This window comes from Podarcis erhardii, assembly GCF_964252035.2.
Source record: "Podarcis erhardii genome assembly, chromosome: 3".
Taxonomy (NCBI): Eukaryota; Metazoa; Chordata; class Lepidosauria; order Squamata; family Lacertidae; genus Podarcis; species Podarcis erhardii.
The window spans coordinates 30,138,258-30,165,796 of NC_138507.1; the positions used below are offsets into that span (position 1 = coordinate 30,138,258).

Genomic DNA, 27,539 nt, shown 5'->3' on the forward strand with positions numbered 1-27,539 from the left:
TCAAAATACCAATTTCACGGCAGAAAAACTTGCAATGCTCCAAAATACCCCCACTCCCAAACTACAGGCAACACTCACCCTCACACCCCAAAATGAAAGATAAGCAAAACAAACATTCAACACACCTCTAAAAACAGGCAACAAAACTCACACATACCCAAAAAACAACCACCAAACACAAGCAAAGACACACACATCCCAAACAAAAACAACAAAAACAAAAGCAACAGGCAAAAGAAGGCAAACAATAAGCTATGCTTCATCATTATGGGCACAAGTTTGTGCAAGCTTCAGGCTCCTGTGCTAACACCTTCTCAGTATATTTGCAAGAGTAGAGTGGAAGCTTTTGCTTCTGTTTTCAATTAACCACAGCAAGTAGAAGCAGCATTAAGTAATTTGCAAGGCATAGGGAAGAAAGGATTCATGGGAACACAGGAGGTTCGCACACACCATACTCCCGCATGCAGGTATCATCATGCTGCCTGTATATACATACAAGTGGAGAGAGTGAGGAACAGGTGAAGAAAATGAGGAAGCAGGATCTTCTGAGCAATGCAAGTGGATTGTGCTCATACTTATTTTATGAAATGCTTTTCTGTTCATAAATGCTAATACTAATACACAGCAAAAGCTCACTTCATTGCCCCAGGGGTAGCAAATAATGAAGTTTTTTACTGTTTAGCGTTTGAGGAGATCTGGGTCATACAAACAGTGCTATCTTAAGACATGGGTAGGGAACTTGTCATTCTGCGAATGCTGCTGGACTGTAATTTCCATCATCCCTAACCACTGGCCAAGTTGGCTGGAATTGATTTTGTTCAAACCCAGCAATGTTTGAAGGGTCAAAAGTGTGGTTCCAATCTGAAGAAAAATGGGAAAATCCACCTTTCAACAGCCTTAGCTCCTTATTTTTTAGTACCACACTTTGTAGAGAAAATAAAGCATTTAATTTAAGGTTCTAATTCTTTACTTATTTTTCTCCCAGTTCCTCAGTCAATCTGAACTCCCTACTCCTAAGCATGTAAAGTTAGACACCTCCTGGTTCTAGAATTCTTTACTAGAGTCAGCCATGTTTCATGTTACACTATATAGCAGGATGACTTATTACAAGATGGTTAAGCGGCTACGCTGGGACAAATACTTATAGGGCAACCCAGCAAGTAGATCCATGTACTGAAACCTAATACAAATACTCACCAGTAAGGTGGTTCAGTAAGATATTCCCTTAGTTATGCAACCCCCAAAATAAAGGGTGCTATGTTGGCGTTGTGTAACTCAAGTAAGTTGTTCTCACAAAATGGCTTATCATGTTGCACTCCACTGATATGGTTACACTTATTTATTTATTAAATTTCTATACTGCCCTTCATCCGAGAATCACAGGGTGGTTTACAAAACATTAGGAATGGCCATCTACTTGTGAGGCTGCAACTATGAAGCAGGCTCAATGTAAGGGTGTATGAGTGAAATCAAGGGTTTCAAAGGTTTGCTGACCAATAACACAATGTAAGAGCAAATATGCAGTAGTCAAAATTTGTTTCTGAACTGCAGTAACCACTAGAGGTGCTGTTTTTTATTCTTTTAGCAGACAGATCATTTTGGGCAAGAAAATAAATGTATTTAAGATGTCAGTGATAAAGGCATACTAATAAGTAACATGTAGTTACAAAAATATTAGACACTAAAAAGAATGTTTTATGGGGAACATCTCATCAAAAGTATTGTATTTACACAGCTGTGATGCTTCCCTGTTGTTCAAGAAAACTACACATGATCTGGAGGTGCTCCAGATTCTTAGTAGCAGGGTGTCCAATTCTATGCAAAATAAAGTAATTGAATAGGCTGAATTGCTACATCAATTGCATCTTTAGAAGTCATCAATAATGGGATTACAAAATTGGCATGCCACTGTTAACTATGTGTAATTAAGTTTCTTTTCCATATTTAACCCAAGAAAAACAAAATTTGAACACTCCAGACACAGATTCAGAGAAAGAGGTGCGATGCTGTAGTGCAGACAAAGGGTTTGGTGTGTCTCCATCAAGGTTGTGAGTCTACCCAGTTGACAGATTGATCACAGATTTTGTACCATAAGAAATGCAAAGTAAGCTAGTTTTTGCGCCGTTAGAAGCAAAGCGATGCCTGGAACCGTAGGCCATCTAATGTTTAGCCTAATTTTACCAAGATAGTTGGTAAACAGTTCTTTTATTTAAGTATCATGTTGATTATCATCAAGATTTACCAAAGCAACCATTTTATGCATATATTATTGATATTTATTGCTATAATGTCATTTATTGCTATAATGTCATTAAAGAGATATGAGGCTTGAATTATTACACTGAAACAATGGAATAAAGGAACCATCATGTAGTTATGGTTCTCAGAAAAGCACAAAGTATGCCACATGACATAGTTATATTGCTGGTGCTGAGCAGGGGTGGCTCAGGAAACTGATTCAATAGGAGGCTGCCTGAAAAACATTTATAAACCACTCTGAGCAATTCTACAGAAGAACAGGGCATAGGTCTAATTAAGCAGAGGCTGGATGCCCATCTGTTTTGGATGCTTTAGATGAGTTTCCTGCATAGCAAAGGGTTGGACTAGATGACCCTTGGGGTCCCTTCCAACACTACAGTTCTGTGATTCCATAACTTTCCACATAGCAAGAACAGTAGTAAAACTCAAAAATTACAGGGGTGGGAGTAGGGTGGGTGCAAGACCCACTCAGCATCACAAATACTGGTACTGGCCTAATCCACAGATCCAAGTAGACAGTGATTGTTTGATTTTCCATCTGCACCAGTACCTCATCCCACAATAAGCCAAAATGTCAACTGTATTTTAGATAGACATAAGGAATTTTCACAGAACTTTGTGGACTGCGTGTGGACTGCTAAAGTGCATTAGTAAGTAAAAAATATCTTGTTTGCATGTTAAGAAATCTGTTATGTCTATTAGCTTTATCCATACTTTAAAAATATTTATTTGGTGCATTAGTCATAAAAGCATTGCCCTAGCCCACATCCACATTTTTAGAACTGGCTCAAATTTTGCAAATGCCGTTTTGTCAGATTTTTCTCCCCTACTAGCCTTTTGTTGATGATTGCTAATGTCTGATTAAGACACAGCTGAATAGCATGAAATAAGTAGAATATATTTTGAAATTTATTCCAAATTAGAATCAATGGGAATACACTGGAATAAGCGTGTAAGTGCTTACAAATTAAATGGTGAAAATGTTTTATTTCAAATAAGTATGCTTGATTTATTTGATCTTAAATTTTAAAGTAAGTCATCTGAAGACCACTAGAGGATGCTATGGGTTTGATTATTATAAGCAGTAAATACATGCAAGTTATTGTGCTCATTAGGAAGCAAACATTAACACAAGAGATAGACACTGAACTCAGGTGCTTTCTCGGTTGCTCAATTTTGTACATGTTTGCTACTGAGTTCACACCCTCCCTAATAGGCACACTTATTTAGAAGTTAGGTTCCACTATAAAAAAAGCTCATTTCCAAATCAAGCACTTAAAATTCAGTTGTAACCTGACTCCATACAGCAAGAATAATAAAATATTTTCCATTTCACTAGATAAACAGATCACTCTGCTGAAACATTTTCCTTTTCTTTCACCAGCAACAGTTTTAATCCATTCATGGTCACTATTAAAGCACTAATAGTTAATGAATGAAAATTTATTTCAAAGTGGTTAGCAGGGCTTTAATTGTAAGCATTCCTGAACCTGTAACTCATGAAGTAGAGCAAATTATAGAGAGGTACTTTCTACTCCATTCTATGTGGTGCTGTAGAACTTGAAAGAGTGCTTTTTCCTGCACTGACCTGTTCATCTACTTAGATCAGAAAAGTAGTCCCTCCTAATGGTTCCAGCACGGGTTGATACACAAGGAGTGCCTTAGGAAGAACCTATTTGAATGGTGGCTCCACATATTTGCAACTCTCCTCTCACTGAGGTGCATCCTGTCATTTCATTCCATTCTTTTAGATGACAGCTAAAGAACCACCTCTTCTGCCAACTTTTTGGATGTAGATGGGGTGGGTTTTGATTACCGGTAATCTCCCCTGCTTTACTGTGGTGTTAGGATGTTGCTGCTGTTGTAATTTTAATTTGGTATAATTTTTATTATAAGTTTGTTTTCTTTATTTATGTGCACCCCCTGTGATGTAGTCAAATAAATATGCTTCCTTGCAGCCTCTCCAGGTGGCTACCCCTAACTATGTTCTATTAAGGAGATGTCTTGTTCATGCATTTAAAAACCAAAAACTCACAAAGATTAGCAAAGCAGCCAGGGAAAGAGAAAAAGAAAAGCTGAAGCAGCAATTGTTTGCAAAGAGGGCAGGCAAGCAAAACAAGAGATTGCTGCTTCTAAAACGGGGTGGGTGGGAAAAAGGAGTGCCTATTATGAAAAGCATCCTATTCTCCTTTCTATACAACTCACACATAGAAGGAAGAATTCCCTGTGTGTAGTTTGTACCATAACTGTGATGGTAAAGAGCTGCACATTGTGAGAGTTTCTAATGCACAATTACTCAGAAATTTATATACCACTTAACACCATTGTTTCTAAAAAGTGCCCAATGAGATTACAAAAGAGATACCAGAGATAAAATCTGTTAAAATTAACAGATTTTTCTGAAAAGTCATGACCTATGTAAGACAACCTGTTGGAAAGATAGGTGCCACACCCACATAATCCCTTACTTTCCCTAAGCCAGTCTCTGGGCCTGTCATCAGACAGCCTTCTATTTTGTAATTAATGTTCCCTAAGGTATTATGAAAACTATCAGCAAATGGTAAAGCAATAGGTCTTTCCTCACAAAGAGTCATTTATAATTTTCTTGCCTTTCTTAAAAAGAGATGGAGGTTTAGACCTGGAGTTCAAACCTGAAAAATAAAACCATATCCTGAATGTGCACACCAACATGCCTTCTTTCTCAATCTTCAAGGTAGATACTACTGAGAGATAGTAGCTTGGCTGAGGTTACCTTGTGAGTTGACAGCAAAGGTTAAGAACTAAACAGGAGACTCAGCACAAATTATCTTAGCCACAGCACCATGCTGTGTCTGTGTCTATGGCACAGTTAAAATTACCTCGATATAGTGCATATTATTTTAGAAGCACACATAATGAACCACATACTTACTTCATCCATTTTCATACAAGTACCAAAATCTGCAAGCTTCAGGTGTCCATATTTATCCAAAAGCATGTTGTCAGGTTTCACGTCTCTATGTATCAAGCCCATGGAATGAATTGCATCAAGAGCAAGGACGACTTCAGCAGTGTAAAATTTGGCCCACTTCTCAGGCACATCGTAATTGCTCATGAGGTTGACAAGATCTCCACCTGGCATGTATTCCATGACCATGTAAAGGTATCGGTCATCTTGAAAGGCACTAAAAAGCTGCACCCAGAAAGATGGACAGATATAAAGACTTCACAAAACCGGGCAATTTGCCACAATCTGTTGAATTCCAGTGAATTTATGGCAACTAGAGCAGCTTTTCCCCCTGCCTTTTAAGAATAGTTTTGGTATGATACAATAATTGTAGCAGATCTTTAAGGAGTTCCAGAATAATTCAGTTTACCCATCATGTCACTGATGAAACACATCTCTTGTGGCTCACCAAAATATTTCAAGAGAAAGTCAAGGACAGTACTGTTGAGAAACAAGTAAGTATCCTTCCTCTGACAAGGCAGCATCAGAACTGACATCTATTCACAGGCACATTAGGAAAGGGCCAACACCATACTTGCAACTCTTTGGTTCACATACAAGATTTTCTTTTCCACAAGCCCAATTCCCATCCTCTTCCTCCTCCACTTCCATTTCCCACTGCCTCCACTACGTTGGTAGATACAATAGCAAATCCATACAGCAGGAGGGAGAATGCAAGCAATAGTATTCCCTCAAGTTTACCTTCTGACTGCCTCCAATAGTGTAATAATACAAAATGTATGATTGGACAAATATGTTTCTCTAGTTCAAAAATCAATCAGAGGTAATTTAGGGAGTTGCGGCCTTTGGGTACACTACCTGCTGATAAAACCCTACAGTAAAAGATGTGCAAAGTACACCCACTATTGGAAAGTGTAGGAAGCTTTGCAAGCTCTCCACGCACCTTATATGGCAAGTGGTGATTAAAATCACAAAGACACTTCAATCCTTATAATAAGCAAAACTGTAACATCACTGAGCCTTGATTGTAGTTTACATGCTTTGTTTTGACAATAAACAAGAGAAGCTTCATATGATAGTCTGCCGGTTGTACTATGACTCATTACAAAGGCTTGATTTTTTAAAATTACACTTCCTAACAATATACAGTGGTACCTTGGAAGTCAAATGGAATCCATTCCACAAGTCCGTTCAACTTCCAAAACGTTCGGAAACCAAGGCGCAGCTTCTGATTGGCTGCAGGAAGCTCCTGCAGCCAATCGGAAGCCGCGGAAGCAGCGTCGGACGTTCAGGTTCCAAAGAACATTCACAGACTGGAACACTCACTTCCGGATTTGCGGCATTCGGGAGCCAAAACGTTCAACTCGCAAGGTATTTGGGAGCCAAGGTACGACTGTATACCATTTAGTTAGCCTCAAGTGAAGAGAAAGCAGAACCCATTTCCATGGAAGTAGCAAGAGCACTGAGGCTCAAGCACCTGGGAAGAGCCTTCTTTTGCCCAGCAAAAAGTTGCTAATGCCAGTAATTGAATTATATTCCTGAAACCACAACTTTTCTGTGTAGTAGCCTGTTGATACCAATGGGTGCTTTACTTCCCCAGAGAAAACTGTTAAATGGTACTCTTCCTGCACACCCACTGAAGGTCAATGGTATATACACTGTTGTAACAAAAATTGCCCCTTCCAGTTTAAATTTATACCTTCTAACAACTTCACATCTGTAACTACAAGCCAATTTCATATATTCCTGTCAGCTTCTACCCAACAAAAACACATATAAGCAATTTTACACTGTGCTGCACATATGACAGAATTAAACTTTCTGATGGGAGGGTGAACCATTTTCAACGCAACATAATTTGTTTGAACATCACATTGAACACTGATAGTAGCAGGTATGTTTAAAATCAAAATCAAGTACAGTGGAACCTCAAGTTGCAAATGTGATCTGTGCAGGAGGCACATTCACAACCTGCAGCATTCGCAACCCACAGCGTCTGTGCACATGTGGGTCGCAATTTGGTGCTTCTGCACATGCACGAGCGCCAAAATCCAGAAGTAACCCGTTCCAGTACTTCTGGGTTCAGCACGGTACGCAACCTGAAAACGCGTAACTTGAAGCGTCTGTAACTCGAGGTACCACTGTAATTAAATCTGAAAGAGTCTCGCATTAGCAGTTAATCTTTAAGATGGAGAAAAGAATAAAGTTCTTAAGATTCTAAACTACAAATCCAAAATGTGAAATCAACATAAAGGACACAACACTACCAATTTAAAACCTCAATGCTTATTTAAACGTCACCTCAAACTACCACAGAATTTTAATCACAAAAAACCTTACCTGAACTACCCATGGACTGTTGGCAAAGGCCATTATATCTCTCTCCTCCCAGAAAAAGGCTGAATCTGATCTTTTGAGCATTTCAAATTTACTAAGAAGTTTCATTGCATAAGCCTTCTGAGTTACTTTATGGCGAACCTGTTGATCAAAGAAAAATAAGTTACTTACTTTATCAAGACCTTACAGGATTTAAATGAAATCCTTTGTATTTTTGTCTGTGTGACTTGGTATCCATGATATAGAAATCTGAATCCACTTCGATCAATAATAAAAATCAGAGTATAACTATTTCTACTTCTTTGACCATTTATTTCATATATGAGTTGCCTAATAGAAACATTTCACTAAGCAGCATACAAAAATTTTAAAAACAACTATCAGCAATATATTCTGGCTGCATTTGCACCCTGGTTACCATAATGTGCTCAAGCAGGAAAGAGCCACAGTGAGCCACATAGGATGAAGGGAGTCAGAAGCTTTCTGCAAAAATCAAATCCATTATATTTATTTTAAAATGCTAAAACTCATCTCTTTGCACTGTAACCATGGCAGCTCATATTATATAGGACTGCAATTTTCTGATTTACCATGGCTGCTTTTTAAAAATAGAGGTCTCTGCCTTACAATCCTTTGCTAAGGCACTGGTTTTAAGTTGTAAGTTGCATTAAGACACTGGGATGAATGCTATCTGCCCTGGTGACTTGAGACAGGGGTCATTCCCAGCCTTACTTGGAGATGTGGGGGATTTTCTGCACGGAAAGCAGATGCTCTGTCACTGAGCTATGGTCCTTCCCCTTGCCCTGGTGACTTGCCACCTCCTTTTGACAAAGGCAAGTAGTAAGAGGAAATTTTGAAAAAGACCTCAAACTCACTGCCCAAAAATTAATGGCTCTCTCTCTCTCTCCAACCTTTTCTGCTAGTGAAAAATAATGTAAGGGTTATTAGTTTATCAATTAGTTATTCATACTCCTCTTTGCTTGGCTTGCTGTAGGCTTTATGTTTGTTAAAGACTTTTTATTCATTTATTAATTTCAGCAAAAATGTTCCTTTTAAAGGGATTTTTTTTCTTGCCTTTTACAGCCTCCTTGTTTTTAAGACCCTTTTGGACTTTTCCACACCTTTTCTCATGCATGATATACATGAAATACATTACAAAGAAAGTTCGCAGTGACATTTGCTGAGAATTGTATGGGATTGCAATCTAATCATGCAGAACCAACATAGATACTAGGTGAAGCTCTCTTTTGCACTGTTGAAGTCTGAATTAAACCTTTCTGGAAAACCAGAACTGGTCCCTTGAGATGAACTGATTAAATAAAAACCCTGAAGTAGTTTCTATTCACATGCATCATCCAATATTCAGTCGCTTGATTAAGTAGTTGATTGATTCATCAATAACACTCTACGCAAAAAGGAAATGACATTAATTCATTTCATGAAAGCAGCCTAGTTGACTGTGATAGCATTTTTTAAGGTATTACAAGGCAAGCGGCCAAGAGTGTGAATGTTTGTTAAGTGCTTTGAACAACTGAAATGCCGCTATCTGGTGATGATAATTATGATTTATTAAACTCTCCTAAAAAGCAAACTTATACTGGGAGGAAGTCCCATTGAAAACAAACAGGATTGTGCTGTTAATATCCACAAGTGCTTTATGCACTATTAATGGAATTTTCAATTCATGCAACATGTTAAAACAACACTTCATTTTTAAGTGAAAGGGCAATTTTTTTACAAAGCACATTTGAGATGTTAACTGGTTCTAGAGTGCCTATTCTGCTGTACCATTAAGTATTGTACTTAAACAAGTTAGAAGCTCTTGCTCAAATGGGATAGAAGAACTCTTTAAAGTTCTTCCACCAGCTTTTTTAAAAGCTTGTTCTCCCCTTCCAACAACCCATCCTGTTCCATGCCAGATCACTCCTATAAAATTAATTACAAAGTCACCTCAAATGGAAATAATGGTTAATTGCTTACTGATTCCTACCCCACACATACGAACAAGTAATACAGACTGACAGAACTTCAAAGTTGCACAATGCTATGAAGATGCTATAAGAGCCACAAATCCCTACAGATCATCTCCACATCTCCACTATCACTCCTGGAATATTCACAGTGACAACTATATTAATATCGTTGCAAAGTGTCAAGAAATTAGATTAATTGCTTAACTGGTTGGCATTAGGCAAGCCACTGTCTTTCAGCTAAATCTACCTAAGTGGGTGATTGTGCTAAAAATGCCACTTTGCACCTGTTTGGAAGAAGGCAGGATATGAAAATAACTATTCTCATAGGGGATAATCAGTTTTCAATGTTTTTCATTTATTTCCCAACCCCCAATTAAACCAAATTGGTGTTTGATGACACTAGTAGTACAAGAGTGGGGAAGCTTGTTGTTCCAGTGGACGAAATAGTTATCTGTCCCCACCCTATTGGCCAACTCTTGACAGGTGAGAAGGACAACCCGCCTGTCAATTACCTGATCTCATTATTATGTCACATGATGAACGGTTGGTTGTTCCACCCAATTGTCAAAGTCCCAAGCACCTGACAGCCAACTAGTTACCAGGAACTTGGGAATTGTAGCACTGAGCAAGGGGCTTTGCTTGTCCCATTACTAGTGACTAGTAAATTCTAATTATTGTAGGGAATTGTTATTGTGGACACATTCAGAATAAATATTCTAGATGGGTGGCAACTAAGAATTGTTCCTCAGTTGCAGCTTAAGCAGCCTTGTATATTGGAAAAGACAAACTGTTAAATATCTTACAAAAGACATACACTGAGAAATATACTATAGATAAGAGATTGTTTTAAGTTTTTCAACATTAGACATATATGGATTAAAGTATTTTGTAACCTACCCAGGAAAGGACCAATACCTTTGCAATTTGTTTGTTTAACCTTCTCCTGAAGGCGTATTTCCTCATTTGTTTACCTGCAGAGAGGCATTGCTGAGCTACAGCATTGTACAACTGTATAAGCAACAAGGTATTATAACCATGTACACTGCACAGAAGAAGAAGAAAAGATCTGCACCTCAGAAGCTGATGTGTGAGTAACTGGGCAAACTTGCTCAATTTACATTAAGCAGCAATCACCAAGTTTTTGAAGACTTTGGGTTATTTTGGAAAGGTTATCAAGTAAAAAGAAGAACAGAGGCACAGTCTTGCATGGTCAGTGGTCTGCTAGCAGGGCAGTGGAAGTACTTGCAACAAATATATTGGCAGTTCTTAGCAAGGAGGAGGAATATGCAGGAGTAACACACATGTTCACTTCTTTAAACTGTTTCAATTTCAATTAACTTGTTTCTTAGTAAACACTTTTGAGATTATACAAAGGACCTTCACTGCATGGTTTTCAAGAAAATGTTTGACTTTCCCCTGACATGACTAGTCGGATGTTAACTTTGAATATTCAACAGAGAGACATACCCAGACAACAGCAAAATAAAAATGCTATTTTTTTGAACCAGTTAAAAGGGCTTTTTTTCGATTTCCCTACTACACTAATGGAACAATTGGTGAAACAAAATGTGGGGAGAATCACAAAATTGCATGGGTATCAGTGAGCAGCTTTTGCCATGTACAGAACAATCCTGTGCATGCCTACTGAGAAGTAAGACTCACTGAGTTAAATGGGACATTCCCATGCTTGTACATCACTGGAGACTGTTCAATAATTGTCCCACACCAGCTAGTGCACATATGCAGGAGTTCATTTCCTAGTCTCCTCTTGAAAATGCTACTTTGCTTAACATGCTCTTGGCTGCAACAACCCTTGATACAAGGAAAAAGTACTCATGTAGCCAACTTGTGAAGGTGCCAGCATACATTTGCTGATTTGGAAGCACTGCTGGATTGAGAGGGTGATCTGGGGAAAGACATATTGCAGATGTACATTTGTTAGGTCTTAATGTAAGTCAAAATTTTAAGTAGGACTCAAGATTAATGGTGACACACCATGTATACACAGGGTCACTTAATACTGTTTATATTATTAAGGCTACAACTTTCAGGTGATTAGTTAGACTGACTGAGACTGTGGGAAGCTCTCAGTTTATTATTATTCTCCATGAAGTTAAAACAAACAAGCTATTACAACTAAGTAAATGCCCAGGAATGGGTAGGGGTTTACCCCCTACTATCAAGAGACAATGAAATATCATTTAACTAATATCTGGGATTGGATTAGATTGTCTGGTCTTGGGTGGGTGGGTGGGTGTGGGTGTGGGTGTGTATCCCACTTCATGCTTTTGAAAAGAACATTCTCCACTTCCTTGCGGAATTATATATATGTATCCAAATATCATGGTTTCATATCAAAGAAGACCAACATTTAAGAAAAATCCAGTTGTCCAGGCAATCTACCAACCCAAACTGGATAAAATGTAAGAGAATATGAAGGACAGCAACATTTCCATGATGCAATGATAATGAACCAATTTGTAAGAGAGAGAGAGCTTGGGGGACCTGACTCCTTAGGCTAAAGAAAGGGATGCATAATTGCAATGTTTTTATACTGTAAGCCCATATCTTACTTTGTGGTTATGTTCCATGGATCATGCCTAGAACCAAAAACACATACTCAAAATTCAGTAGGTTCAATGGCGGATGGGACTGCCAACGTCATTTTCCCTGGAACCCCACCGCCATTCTAATTTGTATTTATTTATTGCCACACACATAAAGTTGAATGTGCACAAGTTAAATGCACATAACTTGAAGGGCCATTGAGACATATGAACAAGCAATAGTTGTTCAAGTTGACAGCATACACCCCTAAACTTTCTATTGGATACACCTTGGTTGCCCTTGGATAGAAGGAAACTGAGTGAAATAGAAGCGCTTTTACTATTGCTGTCTAGTGAAATTATTAGTGAGTAAATTGTGGAAATTTTTGCTGAATATCTTTTTAATATTAATTCCTGGTAACGTATATGATATTGAAATAAATAATTCAAATAAAATAAAATAAAGCAGTTAATTATTCAACTCCCTCATCATGTCCATACAGTTGGGCAGGGGGGATAGGACTTTGAGCTACCAATAAACAGGATGCAAAAGCCCTGTCATTTGATCACTGGAAATCCACTCACCATGCAAACAGAAGATAGAGTGGGGGGGGGGGAGAATATCAGGAAGCTAGAATCTGCACACAAAAAAATCATATTGTATACTCTATGACAACTGTAGTTGAACAAAACATGTTCTTAAATGGTGTGTTCAATAAATATAAAGGAGACTGAGCCTAACTATACCAAGGTATTTCAAACAAGTTAAACTTGAATGCAAATTCAAAGGTCTTATAAGGACTGTAAATTCTTACCAGCTGTACTTCACCAAATGCACCTCTTCCAATCACTTTAACAACATCGTAATCTTCTGCTTTCATTTGAAGACCACGGATATTTTCCACAACTTTCTCATCTAACAATTTTAAAGAAGGCATTACAGTGCACACAAACAGTTTATACAAATACAATCAGTCATGTGTTTTGAAAAAGTTGACAAAAGGTTCTGCCCATTTTAAGCCTTTTGTACAGAATAATTACAGGATTCTAGCCAGCTAACTTTTACTTAGAGCAGACCCACTGAAAATGATGTACCTTAGTTAATCATAGTTATTAACCTCCAGAACAATTTTCAGAGGGCACTGGGGGCTGCCAGGGACAATGGCAATCAGCCACCCCCATCCACAAACAGACACTGTCCACCAGATAACCAAGTGGATATCATCCTCTCTCTCCTCCCCTCTGTCTACATGAAATAGGAAGTATCTGCATGGGTTGTATCCAGTGCCGCAGTCTCATTTGCACAACATACTTCTGTATGCCCAGCAGAGTTCTTCCTTCTCCTCTGCCACCTGCAGCCTCTTGCATGCCCTCAAAATTTGCTCCAGAGGGTTGGAAAGCACTCTAGAGCAGATGGAGGGCACACAGGGGAGGAAAGGGAAGGGAAGTCCAGTTGAGCAAGTGGCAATCCAATTGCTCAGTGTTGGATACAACCTAGATGATATCTACCTAAAATATAAAACTGTTAAGAATGTCATGACACTGCAGGTTGTGTGGCCACAGACTGGTGGTACTAGAAATTTATTGGGTGGCAATAAACTAGTGGTACTAGATATTTATTGGGTGGCCGACTGGGCAGCAGAGGCCAATAAGGGAGAGAGCAGGAGGCCACGTGACAGAGGTCAGCACTGGAGAGGCTGGCAGAGGCCACAATGACTGGCACAACCCTATTGTTGACTGGCACAACTACTCTCTGAACCAGCATCTACCCCTCTTTAATCATCGCTGGAGTGATGTTAAGGGGGGTGGGGCAGGCACCATTTCAGAGAGCAGTTTGGCTGGAATCTCCCCTGCTGTTGCTGCCACCAGTGCTGCCGTTTTCAGAAGTGGCAATGGTGGCAGAGTTGGGCTGGGAAGAGGAACAAAGCAGAGAGAAAGTTTTCAACACTTCTGAGCACTTCCTGAATGAGAAACATGAGGTGGGGGCATCTGATGGCACGCTCCCACCCTATCAACTGAAGGGCACACCTTTCTCAAGGCTTTCAAAAGCTTCAAAGGTCCTGCTCCTAGATGTGCGGGAAGAGGAGAGGGAGAGTACAGTGAATCAAAGACTCAGTCCACCTCATTCATGTTTGTGTGGGTTATACTAAACTATAATTTGGTAAATTGAAGTTGGCAGATTGTATTGTCAAATATGGTTAACAGCACAACTCCTGTTTCAAAATTTTAATATAGCTTGGGCAGACAGGTGAATAAAAAACAGTTTCACCTAACATTAAAAAACAATGACAAGTATTGTATATAAGGGAAACTTACATCTGTTTAAGAAGTTGTCTATGTTCTTGTTCTTCCTCAATGCTGGGTAATCCAAATCAAGAACTAAGGAATTCAAACTATCCTATAAAAAAACACACACATACACATATATAAGGTTAATTGTAATTATATTTTAGAGTAGTTATCCTTTTCCACTCCACACTTACTTGAACAGATATAGCATCATGGAATGTCAAGTACATACTACAAATAGACCTGAATAAATTATACATAAATTCTTGCAGCATCTACATTGCAAATATAACCTCCTTGGGGCAAAGACATCTCACACTTTTCAAAAGCAGACCAGGATATGTAATAATAACTCCTAATTTTACAAGTCATTTAAAAACAAAACTGCAAAGCCAGACAGAGAATGGAAAAGTGAACATAAAATTAAATAATCTTTGGATTAATTTGTAATATTCCTAACAGAACTACACCAGATTAAGCATACACTGAAACACCATCTAAGTGGAAGAACCACTCTGGCAAAATTGAAACAGGGATGGCATGTTCTTTTGTTTTTCAGTATTGCTAACTGATGACCTCTGAATTGGGAGAGATGGCTGATCTTTATATTTGAATGCGATAAATATTTATCTTTACAAGGTAGGTATCAAAAAGTCCCTATAGATGAGCTGAATTGGAGTAATAAACACTTTACACCCTACTTCTGACCATAGAGAAATTGCAGAATTCTGTATTAGGTGCAGCTGTCAATAAAAGGCAGCCCTGCCTGCAACCCAGTGTAGAAGCTTAGATGTGAAGCTGCCAACACATAGACAACAACTGAAAAGTCTGATATACGGTTGATTCAGGTCTCACAATGCAATTCATAATGTAACACACACAGTTAACATGAGGTGACTAACCGGAGCCTTCACATAAAAGGAGCAACATGGTTCTGAGTAAAAGTTACTAGGAACACGACATGGGAATAAAAAAGACAGAGGAACAGTAAAGTGACTATAAGCTCCTCTCTGGGGTCCCACACATTTGCTTGTTCTCTCTATTATGTCATACTTAAATTCTATTTAAATACATACTGCCATAAATATTGCACACATGTGTTAACATTAATTTTTAAAAAATCCAATGTTAACTATTGATGTGATATTCTTGTCTTCTGTTGTACAGGGGGAAATTAGGGATTGAAAAATTGAATTATTTCAGATGTAGGTCCCAAAGTTTTGAGTAAATATATATACTGGCCTCATTTCAAAACATTTGAGGAGCATGGCTTCAGCCATATAACTGTTGCTGAGGAATCTCCAAATAAACACATCCACATCTCAATCCTAAACGTATTTATTTAAAGGTCACAGATTTAAGCGGGCAATTAGCAAGCAAAGGTTTTTAAAATTACTCCCTGCTTCTGTACTATAGATATAAACCCTGATGAATGTTTGGGGGGGGGGGTCAAGAGATTATGTAGTACAGCAGGCCATCTATACTAAAGATAAGTAATCCAGGAAATGACATATCCTCTGTCTAGGCCTCATAGATAAAAAAAAACAACAGCACTTCAAACAGGAAGTATGTTATTATAGTGATTTCACTGTTCACTTCCGGTCTTCCCTTTTTGTCAAAGTTTGAAGTCAACCAAACTAAAAATAGCATTATCTAACAAAACACACCCAAGGCAAAAGCAAGTACAGCACAAGTATATGTACAAATATGCATTCATAATAGTTTTCTTTTTTCAATAATTTCTGAACTAGAGTGTACTCCTCCTTACTACGGTTGTACTTCAGGCTGATACATTAATGGAAGCCAGTTACACCAATTTAATTGTCTTCACTACTGACATAACAAAACAGGTGGATGACCTAGCTTAGCCATCAAGGCATCCTCCGCAAAAGTCCATCGTTACTCAGAAAGCTCAGCTAGAAATCAGCCAGAAGTCCTGAACCGGCTTTCTAGCAAGCTCTCTCAGGATGTAAGTAAAGAATAATAATATGGAAGCATTACTGATCTCTGGCATGTTGTGAATTTTACAAATATGCTATTAATTAGTAAGTTTATGAAAAATGTGAATTTTGGGTTAAATGGGATGTGACAAGAGACAAGAGATCTGAAATCTCAATCATTGTCAATTAAAAATGTTAATATCCAAATATCTCATTTAGAGAATAATCATTTCAGAACCTGATCTCTTAGAGACAGAAAAGCTAGAAGTTTTAAACCATATTTTAATATTTTTGTTTATAGCAAATTGAACTCTAGTCAAGTTCTTTTTTAAAAATCAGATTCTTATAAAAGAACTAAGTTACTAATGAAGACTCAAACTTTGCATGTAAGCAGAAATAGTTTCCAACTTTTCATTTTTCTTCATTTGTCACTTCCCACACAGTTCATCTGCTGCTTTTTTCTTCTCACAGTCAAGGAGCGTATCACAAAATCTTCTATTTCTGTTGTGGCACTGTAGTCACGAAGACTCAATTATCTAATGTAATATGTTCTGAGCAGATGCCAATATTCACTTATGGATTCTTCAGTTGGTTTTAGTTTTGAGTTAGCTTACAAGTCAGAAATTGAGGAAAGGAATAAATCCCAAAAGAAAACCACCACCAGTATCCTGAAGTTTAGAATTCGGTAAATTCAACAACACAGATAATAGAAATTCATTATGCTGTTTATGGAGAGTTTGGGCTCCCAGATATTTATTAAGTCTCAAGAGATAACACAAACATCACTCTACTCCCCCCACTGTCAAGGCACATCTCCACAAGGATGCATTTCCTGGTACTCTGGAGCTCTATCTTACTAGACAGTAAAGAAAGTCCTGTGTAGACCATGTTTGCACTCCCTCCTTCAATAAAGCAAGATGGACCAAGTGGTTAAGACCTTGGAATAAGGGGGAAATGTGAAACCAACCCAATATTGATGGTTTTCTGCCTACCGTTAGGTGAAGGAGTAGAGATGTTTGGGAGAAAATCCCATGTATACTCTGTATCATCATATCCTCTCTATAGGAGTTGTGCTAAAGTGGTTTTACACCCCTGCTTTTGAGCTGAACTGAATTCCCACAGGTTCATTCATTCCCTTTCATTTTCTGAGAACACATCTAAAAGCACTTTGTTAATTTTAGCTTCAAGGTTTCCCTCAACATTTGAAGCTTATTCCCATTCCCATCAGCAGGTCAATACCGGGAAAGGTACTTCTTTAAAAAAATAGAATTGCTGCTTCATAACTTGCTTCATAACTTGTAACCTTCTATTACTATTACTATAAATAAGGAACACAAAATAAACATAAAGAAGACTGAATATGCTTTGAAGAGGTTATGTATTTATGAAACATCTGGAGAGGAATAGCAGAGCACATCATTTTCCTCACACCTTACCAAGATGGGAAATGCAGTCCTACAATATCTGAGGAGCCACAAGTTCCCCAGACCCCTATTGAATAGCGAGACAAGTTACTCACTGGCTTTCATAGTTGTCGGTGATGAACTACAAGAAGAGTTAGGAGGGAGAAAACGAGCTATATAATAATATAGTAGACGCTAAAATATCTAAAACACCCCTAAATAGAATAGAAAATGACAGTGCTGCCAACTTAAATACTATGACTAATCACCAATTTTATAAATGGCTTGATGTAGTCCTAATTTTAAAATATCAGTCCAAACAGGGACCCACAAGGCAGTCATTGGGAGGTGGGAGGAAGAACAGGGATATTATTACAAAGTCCTCTTGTTTCAGGTAAGGAGACACTAAGGCAAAGGGAAAAGGTAATGGGCTGAAAAGCAGGAACCCAAGGAAGCAAATGGAGATAGAATATGACTGCTGGGAACTGTGGGCCAGGAATCCAATGGGATTTAGAGTTGAAGAGAGAGAGAGAAAAGGAGTCAGAGAAGTCCAACAATATCTCCACTATGCTTTTCTCACACAGTTGTCACTTTATTTTAAGGAAAGTAAATAATTCAAGAAATGAAGGAACACAGAGAGAGCTTGTGTATGAGAACATGGCTACAGTTCATTTGAAAGGTTGTGGAAGCGGCATCATTGTATACTTTAAGCATTCTGGGCACGAGGATGAAGGCATCTGCATTGTCAGCCAGAAACATATCTATGCTTGCAGAATTAAAATAGAGTTTACTACTATATATAAAGTTAATGTACTCATCATTAGCTAAAAATATAAGAGCTGGTACCTTGCAGCATACCTTGATGCTTGAGAGGTCACAGCATATATAGCTGCATTACTTCCAGCTAAGTACATATTCAATCCTGCATGTTTGACCTAACTGGAAATCCTTTCACTGGATACTTAAATAGGATTTCTAGAAATATTAATCTTTCTTTGAATTGACTCATGATCTGAAAATACAACCCATGCTACTTTGTGTGCACATATCTAACTCTATCACAGTTGCTCATGGTTGAAGACTTTGATTCTGATGAAGCATAAAGGAGCAGAATATATTTAACACATACACCCCCCATATCTCCAGCTATCAATATATATAAGGCAATTATAATATCTGAAGGAGTTCCACCAAATTTGACAATAATAAGCAATGTACTTGTTATATATTCTTATGGAGTTATTTTGAAGAACAAATATTGCTATATTCTACCATATAAATGCCCCAATCAATTCTAAAGAACAAGTAATGCAGAGGTCCCCAAACTGGCATCCCTGGGTGCCATAGTACCCATGAAGGCTTCCAGTGGTGCCCCTGGGCAGGTGCCCCAGACTTTGAGTTTTCATGGATACCAGAAGACTGATGTATCCTCAAGAGCATATTATGGGGTTGTGCAGGGGAGTGAAGGGAGACGAGAGAAAGGAGAATCCCCATAGGCCAAGTAGTTTTCTGTAGTGAAAGTCTGAATAGCAACACAGAAGAACAGCACACAAATATGATGCTATCCTTCCACAAGGTTCCTGTCCTATCTGGGTAGACAGCTGCTTGCCCCGTCACTCTTTCGAAGTATGCAAGTCATGCATTCTGACCTCCTGGGATTTGGTGGCAGAAAAACACCACTGGTAAGGTAAGCACCTAATGAAGAAAACCCAGGTCTGGACACAAGGCAACCTTATACAAAAAATGGGACATTAATTATACCACAAAGCACAAAACTCACAATAATGCCTGCCAGACCTTATGCTAGAGAGGCCATTATGAATGATAGGGAATAGGTTGTCATGAGCTTGCACATTAAAGCAGACAGTGTCATAAAAAAGTTGCGCAAACAGACCTGGGGCTTTATGGAAGTTTATATAGAGAACTCAATGAGACAACACGAGACACCCCTTGATACATGCACATATGCTCCATCTCTCTCTCTCTCTCTCTTTTCTTTTTAATTGTTTTGATTAAAGATTTTCTCCATGTCTCTTCTTAAAGAAGTTTATAAACACCAACTTTCACTGGTCTTCAGTAGGTAGATTTAAGTTCAGGACCCATTACTGGACTGCTGTCTGACATAAGGTTGGTTGCAACAGCAACAGTAAAATCATACAAACATGTAGTAAAAGATTAAGAAGTAGGTCCTCAAAATGCATGCTTGAGCTAAAGGTGGGTTCTGGATTGTAAAAAGCTGAAGTTCTATAATATTCCTAGAGCAGGAAGACAAATGCAGAATGGATACCCGGGACTGGACAAGGACCCCAAAAAGGAGCCCTATGCTGAACATATTGCTGCTTATGGCAAAGCAATGGAGTTTACTTTTTAGCACTTTTCCTTATGAGCAGATAAGTAAAGAAGAGTGTGTATGCATGCGGTTACATGCTAATTTGAAGTTATTATTACAGCATCTTGGGAATCTACAAATTAGATCCTGCGGTGTGTGAGAAGTTGTTTGCTCTTGCAATGGGTCTATTGTCATCATAGCTTGATCAATTGGTAGAGCATGAGACTCTTAATCTCAGGGAAGTGGGTTCAAGCCCAATGTTGGGCAAAAGATTCCTTGATGAAGCCACTGGACTATGTGGGATGAAAAACAGAGAGCTGCAGTAAGAGGTGAAATCACAGAACCAAAGAAAAGCTATGCTGGATCTGACCAGCAAAGGTCGATTTAGTTCAGAATCCTCTTTTCTCCAGTGGCAAATCAGATGCCTTTTGCGAAACTCACTCTCCTGCTGTTATTCCCCAGCAACTGGAATTTAGGGAAATGCTGCCTCTGATAATGGAGGTAACATATAGCAATCATGATTACTAGCCATTGATAGCGTGGGGAAGGGTCACTTTGCAAAAAAAAATTTCAAAAGCAAGCCTACTGGTATATACTTGCTCAGGAATGAACCGTTAGCATGCCAAGTAAAAACGTCTGATGCAAGAATCTCACATACAGTGAGATCTTAACATTAAAAAAAAATCAAACATGTAACCCTGCATGTGAATCTCTGGTGTTTTACAATGCTACCAAGGATAGCATGTGCCCTACTGAACATCTGCATCAGCTCTCAGAACCTAGTCTTCAAAAAAAAGTCTAGGGGAGGTCAACTGACATATTTGCAAATAATCACTGAAAACTTTTCTGAACTGAAGGTCTTTTCCCTGGGAGGAGATAGCATGGTGGTTATTGCTTTCATTAGTAAATGTTTTCTTTATTTTAGACATAGTAAGTGATATCACTTTTTTATTTATTTGTTAATGTATATCCCTCCTTTCTGTACATACTTAAAACTTGAGGCAGCGTATAAAACTAATACACAGTGCAAAAATTAAATACAAATTCCTAAAACATTCAGCAACGAACAGCAGAAATAAAAGCACATAATCGTCAACATAATAGAAGAGGGTGGAGCTCTAGCCTTGAGTGTGCTGAAGGCGGTAGTGATAGGAATATTAGGATTGCTCAATGTTTTATTTATTCAAAACATTTTACCACCCTTCATCCTGTTTAGTACTTCAGGGCAGTGTACAATCAATTCTTTCACAGTGCAAATACAAAGACAGAATAGATAAAAATCTTTAAGACAACTAAAATTACAAGCTAAAATGAAAAAGACCACTTTTGCCTAGTGCCAATAAAGACTGTAATTTTGAAGTAAGGTGATCCACTTTAGGGAGGGCATTCCATAACCAAATTTCCATTGCCAGGAACCCCCCCTTTTTTTTGCCCCTTCTTATTCAATAATACACCTCTGAAAAAAGAGACAACTGGAGAGGGCCTCACCAGATCATAAAGCCCCAGATTTATTTTCTTGGCTTTTAACTTGATGGATTTTAAACTTGTTGCAAAGGAAGGGGTGCTCTGGGCACATAGGTATGACAAGAGGAGATCCCTCAGGTATTTGGGTCCCAAGCAATTTAGAGCTTCAAAGTTAAATACCAGCAGCTTAACTTCCTTCTGGAAGTTATTTTAAAATTGGCAAGATATACATAAATCCAGCTATACCAGTTAAGATTCTGGTTGCTTCCAAATCACCTTCAGGAACAGTCCCACATAAAACGCACCAGAGCTTTAATCACTGTAGTCGAACTGTCCCTGTCCAGAAATGACCACAACTAGTAAATCAGCTGGTGCTTTGTGCCAACAAGGGCAGGTGGGCCTCTAGAAACAAAGCTGGATCTAAGACTATTCTACATGCCCACCTGCTTTTTCAGGGGAAGGAAGAGCAGCTACATCCAAAACAGACCAAATGCCAATTCCTCAGCCCAAAAACCACCTACCCACACCACTGTATTATTAGTATTCATTTTCAGTTAACTGCTGAATTCAAATGGCAGCAGTCAGGCTTGATATCATACTGCTTACCTCTGTGCAAAAATATGACCCCTGGAATGAATATTTTAAGAAGCGGCTTAAGATATTATTTTTAAAGTCTAGACAACACATCTATCTATGGAGAGAACTTGAACTCAAGATCCATGTCTTAAGAGGCTTTAAAATTTACAAAAATATGGTGTGGAAGCACAGAGAGGGGGACTATGAGGGTTTATCTGTTAAACCAGCTTTGCAATTCATCTCACAAGGAAGGCTCTTTGCTCCGAATCTCTCTAGGACCAAAACAAATTAGGATCCACTCTGAAGTCTTTATAGCACATTCTTAAGATAAAATGTAGCATCTATCAGCAATGTGACAGCAGATGAACATTTTCAGAATCTTCAGAATAAATATTTTTCTGAATAAAGCTTTTAATATCCACTTTCAGAAATAGAATCATATATGGAGCGCCTTTAAAGAACTAAACTACCAACTGTTTTCAAAGTCAAGGCAACGATGAATTCCCCCACCTCCCCCCCCCCAAAAAAGTACTTTAGTGGGAATAAAGTTTGAAGTTCTCTGCTTTTCAGTAATAGATGTAATGGAAAATATTTTTTGAATTAGACACTGAACAAAGTGAACTCATGCTCCAAATTCCAAAAAGGAAGTTTGTCATACCAACACTTTTGACACAAGTTAATAGTTTTGTTTTTTTTAAGAGGCAAACTAATCCTTTTCCATCTTGTTGTTTTTACAGTTACATTTGTGGTTGTGAAAATAAACTCTCTAAGCTTTCATGCTAAGTCTTCAGAAGCCTACATTCAAATCCTAACTAGTATTCTCTGAATTCTGCCTCAATGACTCCAATGGCTCTTTCTATCAAGGATATATGTTTATAACAGCATTTAAGCTTCCTTACAGCATATATACACAATAAACCCATACCTTTTTCTTGTTCTAGAGCTGCCTTCTCCAGCCTGGTGCCCTCCCTGATAATCACAACTCTCCTCCCTAACCCCTTCAAATCTAGGAGTTACTCCAATCCCCTGGAGGAGAATGTGGAGACAGGGCATGGGGGGGATTCTGCTATGCTCCTGGAAGTTGTTCCATATGCACGGTTATTTAGTTGAATACAATCTCCTAAGAGATTTTATCTACACTGGTATTAGTCTACCAACCTGAGATAAAATTCCTTGCAACAAATACAAATGAAAGGGGGGGATTCTCTACAAAATATTCTACAGTGCTGAGCTGTGTAATTAGTTTGCACAAAAGTCCTTCACGGCATAGTATTGCATTTCCTGACTAGGCTCAAACTGAAAAGGGTTACATAAACATTGTATTGCTTTTCAACTGGCTTGCTGTCTGTGTCATCCACTCAGCAAAAATTTACATGCAACCCAGGAACCTCTTTAGCTACCTATTAACAGAACATGCAAAGCACTGTTGAAATCTCACAACACAAGAATTTGATCCCTGTCTTGCAGCCTGTGTATGTCAATAAAATGCTAGTCATTTCACTATGGGAATGCTGACAATATCAGTACTATCTCCTATTTCCAAGCCAAAGAATACTAACTGATGTTTTGTGGCCATTGCTAACTTAACAAAGCTATAAGTTTGCTATTAAAATGAAGAGGCCCATTTTATACAGCTTCTAAATTAAACAGTCAGGGAGGTCCAGCCATCAAGATATGTGTCAAAAGCATTAAGTACCTCCATGAAAAGTGCTATGGGAAGTATCTTCAGGCACAGGATGTCAGAAACAAGGACTGAACATAGGACCACGATTCCCCAGAACTGTTATACATTAAGACAGCCTTCTTACTCTCCACTCATTCAATATTATCATGAAAGCAGATGTTAATACATCTACTATAGAAAAATGACTCCATTTACCTATAGTTTGTGTTCCATGTAAACATCCCCCTTAATCACTGGCCAAAACTTCTGCCAAATACAGAAGTAAAGGGGGCAATGTCAAACTCATATACACTGTGAAGGAGACACACTGCAGGTGCAAAAGCAAGAGTGAGCAATAGCCAGAAGATTCCTTGCTTTTATGTAGCCCAGCCTACTGTGGAGACAGAACTAGAGGAAATGGAGTAGCTTAAAAAAGGAACTAAAATGTATCTCTGTATTTCCACAATGTTCATTCATAAAATTAAACAGTCTCCCTAAACACAAAACAAATTCCTTCCAGTAGCACCTTAAAGACCAACTAAGTCAGTTCTTGGTATGAGCTTTCGTGTGCATGCACACTTCTTCAGATACCCTAAACACAGTAAAGTTGTAAACTATTTTCTTTTTAAACTCTGAACCTTGCAACATATTCACACTCCATGTTAAGTTTGGCAAAACCTGGTGCTTTATGGGAGTGTCCATTACTATTCAATAACTGGTCCCAACTACCTAGGATAAATAGCCCTCTGAACCAGTCCTGCTTTCTGTTTATTTGAACAAACATTTCTAACTCAAACTAACTGCAAACTAACAAACTAATTAAACTTTGAGCCCATATTTCCCCCCAAATGCACACAGAAGAATGCAACTGCACAGAAGAACTCAACAGCATGATCATGGCAGCCAACCTGCCCACATATCTCCAGTTCACACAATGCTTCTCTAGGGTAACTGCATGCAGGGCTGGAGGAGGGGAGTCAAAAGAATGTCTGAGAACTGTCCTTTAGACAAGAACAAATGTATACCCCTAACTTGGAATCTCAATTTATAGTACAAAGTGCAACACACATTTGATACTGCTTTTAAATGAACTGCGTATTTTAAATAGCCCAGAACTGAAAATTATTTTCACTAAAACTGTCACATATTTTCAGTACACATCTCAAGTAACAATCTAGTATCACTAGAAGTGGTATTATTGTCTCATATAAATATAGCATAATTTGCTGAGTTGCTTAAAAAGAATTCATACAGCATCACCATCACATATCAATAGTTCAGTTTACATAAATTCAAGAGTTATTTTTTTTCCATGGGGAAACAGACTGCAAGAAGTTTATTTTTGCATTTTCCTGCCATAAGAATCAGGAACAAGCACAAGGGAGAGAGAAAGGGCGGGGAGTCACATCCTGATGCAAAATGAACAAATAAGGCTTTCTGGTCCTCTCAGACTTCCTCAGATCACAACTGGAAACAGTCCCATAGTTTGCACATAATCTGAAAGCCAATATCCTTTCCCACACAACACAGCCAGAGTTAACTAGAATAAACAGATGCTTAATTCATACATTTTTTATTGGGGAGGAATCAATACTCTGTATTTAACTTAAAAGAAACATCTAATTTACCTAATGCTAAGGACTGCACCACACAAGACATTTTGCAGTACTGTACATGCAAAACAGTCATTCCATATTGCTTGCACAGACAACTATTACATGTGAATCTGCTAATCAGAGTTAACAACAGTGATTTCTGCAATCATAGCAGCACTTTTTCAAACTACCACAACACTCATTGAAATTCTTGCCAATTATATTCATGATTGATTTACACCTTACATTGACAACAAAATGTATTCTTAAGGCAGTAGAGACCACTTGTGTGGGAAGAAAGAGAATATGAGAACTGATTTAACCAATACTGCTTGAAGTTTACAGTAAACTTTAAGACAAATATACAATAAACTGTTTGACTAGGTACGGTAATTCAGTCAAGAACTGCAAAACTAAGGTGGACCAAGAGTTTCTGAATATGTGAGTTCTCAGTTTGTATTCTGAGACAAGAGCTATTTGCTCAGTTGTGCAGCAACATGTTCCATTAAAATAAGGATAAATCCCTTCAAAAGTGGAACAGCCGTTAATCATAGACTCCTCTCAATAACCTATGGCTTCTTTAGAAAAATTAACTTTTTGCAGTGTTTTTTTAAAAACATAAATAAAAGCATCCAAACACAATAAAACTGTAGCCACAATTAAACTGGTTAATGAAAAGTGAAAAATTGACAGGACACTTCAAAATTAAGGCTCTGCACATTAACACTTCCTACAGAAGGTGGCATTTGTGACATTTAACTATATATTAATTTTAATGTGTGAGCTGTCAAAGTGCCAGTGTTCAAGAAAGTGAGTAACCATGTTCCTTGTGACTCCCTACAAGTATGGTGTGTTTTCAAGTGTACGGAACACTGGTGAGGGTATAGCTCAAACTTTATGTTTCACAATCACCCATAGTTCCCAGGAGAAAAGAAGTAGCATGAGCTATTTAAATAACCACATCAAGATGATACAAGAACAAACTGTCAGCACCTCTCTGCTTTCACAGGAGAATATATGTTATTTTCATTCACCCATTGCACAAACAGTAGGAGAGAAAGAGTCAATAAATTACAAATCTTGTTGATGTGTGAGCAAACCATACTATAACACTGCCTTAGTTAACTAAGTCAGTGTACTGGAAGAAGCAAAGATCACCAGTTTCGAAGCAATGATTCTTCAACATCAACTCTGTTGGGCTGTCATGTTGTTCAGATGCCTGATTGTAATACCAAGTATTCTATTCCCAACTTAAGAATGGAAAGTGAAATATTGATGGACAACAAAGGAAAATCAAAGGCTCTCTCAATGCAAATCTTAAAAAATGAACTGATAACTGGGAAACACTGGCTTGTGTGCTCCAATTGGAGAACAGCCTTTACCAAAGGCATTCTGGACTTTGAAGAAGCACAAACTCGGCAAAAAGTAGAAACGAGCTAAGAGGAAGGCACATTTGGCAAACCCTCACCATGATCAACTCTCATCCAGAAACCTATGTCCCCACTGTGGAAGGATGTGTGAATTCAGAATTGGCCTCCAGTCACTTACAGACTCACTGTTAAGACCATACTTAAGGAAGACAATCTTATCCGGCTACAAGTGATTGCCAAAGTCAGTTAACAATTGACTGCAACAGTGCACCATCAAGTGAACCCTGTTTTAGAATCGGTGCCCAATAACACCCAATAACACTCTCCCTTAAATCAAAACACGACCAAATAGTCTCTTACCTAGTACTTACACAAAAGCACAACATTAAGAAAGCAATACTGGGCAAATTGGGTTTGGCAGAAGAGAACAGCAAGTGGCAGGGGACACTCATGACCCTAACAGGTTCCCTAACAGGAACACATTGAAGAGGGCAAAGTTGCTGTCCGAAAAGTTGCTTAAAAATGTGATTTTGCATCAAGGATTTATTTTGTGTGCATCTGCTGAAGGACGTAAGCTGTATTTTTGCACAGAGACAGAGAAATGTGAAGTGTAAATCAACCAGATAACACAAAGGAACCACCTGAAAGCAGTCAATTATGCATTTTATATGTATGTTATCTGCTTGATTGCTTCACAACTTTTTTGTGGGGGTTTTATTGGTTTGCACAGCACAAGGATATTTATAGAAGCATTTGTTTGCATACTGCTTTTAATCACTAGAGAAGATGGTTCTTTAATAACACATTAACTACAAGGAGACAGGTGAATTAATAGGTTATTATCATAC

The 27,539-nt window shown here is 38.3% G+C and overlaps 1 protein-coding gene across 9 annotated transcripts in view; it reads right to left on the reverse strand.

Moving 5' to 3' along the window:
- ROCK2 (Rho associated coiled-coil containing protein kinase 2) overlaps positions 1–27,539 on the reverse strand; it is a 73,904-nt gene that overhangs the window by 36,400 nt on the left and 9,965 nt on the right. For 8 of the 9 annotated variants that reach the window (XM_081856763.1, XM_081856768.1, XM_081856762.1 and 5 more), the window contains 4 exons: positions 14,379–14,460; positions 12,878–12,978; positions 7,547–7,684; positions 5,171–5,431 (listed from right to left, as the gene is read on the reverse strand). In XM_081856763.1, the coding sequence (XP_081712889.1) occupies positions 5,171–5,431; positions 7,547–7,684; positions 12,878–12,978; positions 14,379–14,460 (582 nt within the window). The remainder of the gene's footprint in view (positions 1–5,170; positions 5,432–7,546; positions 7,685–12,877; positions 12,979–14,378; positions 14,461–27,539) is intronic. The other variant, XM_081856767.1, reaches the window with a different exon arrangement.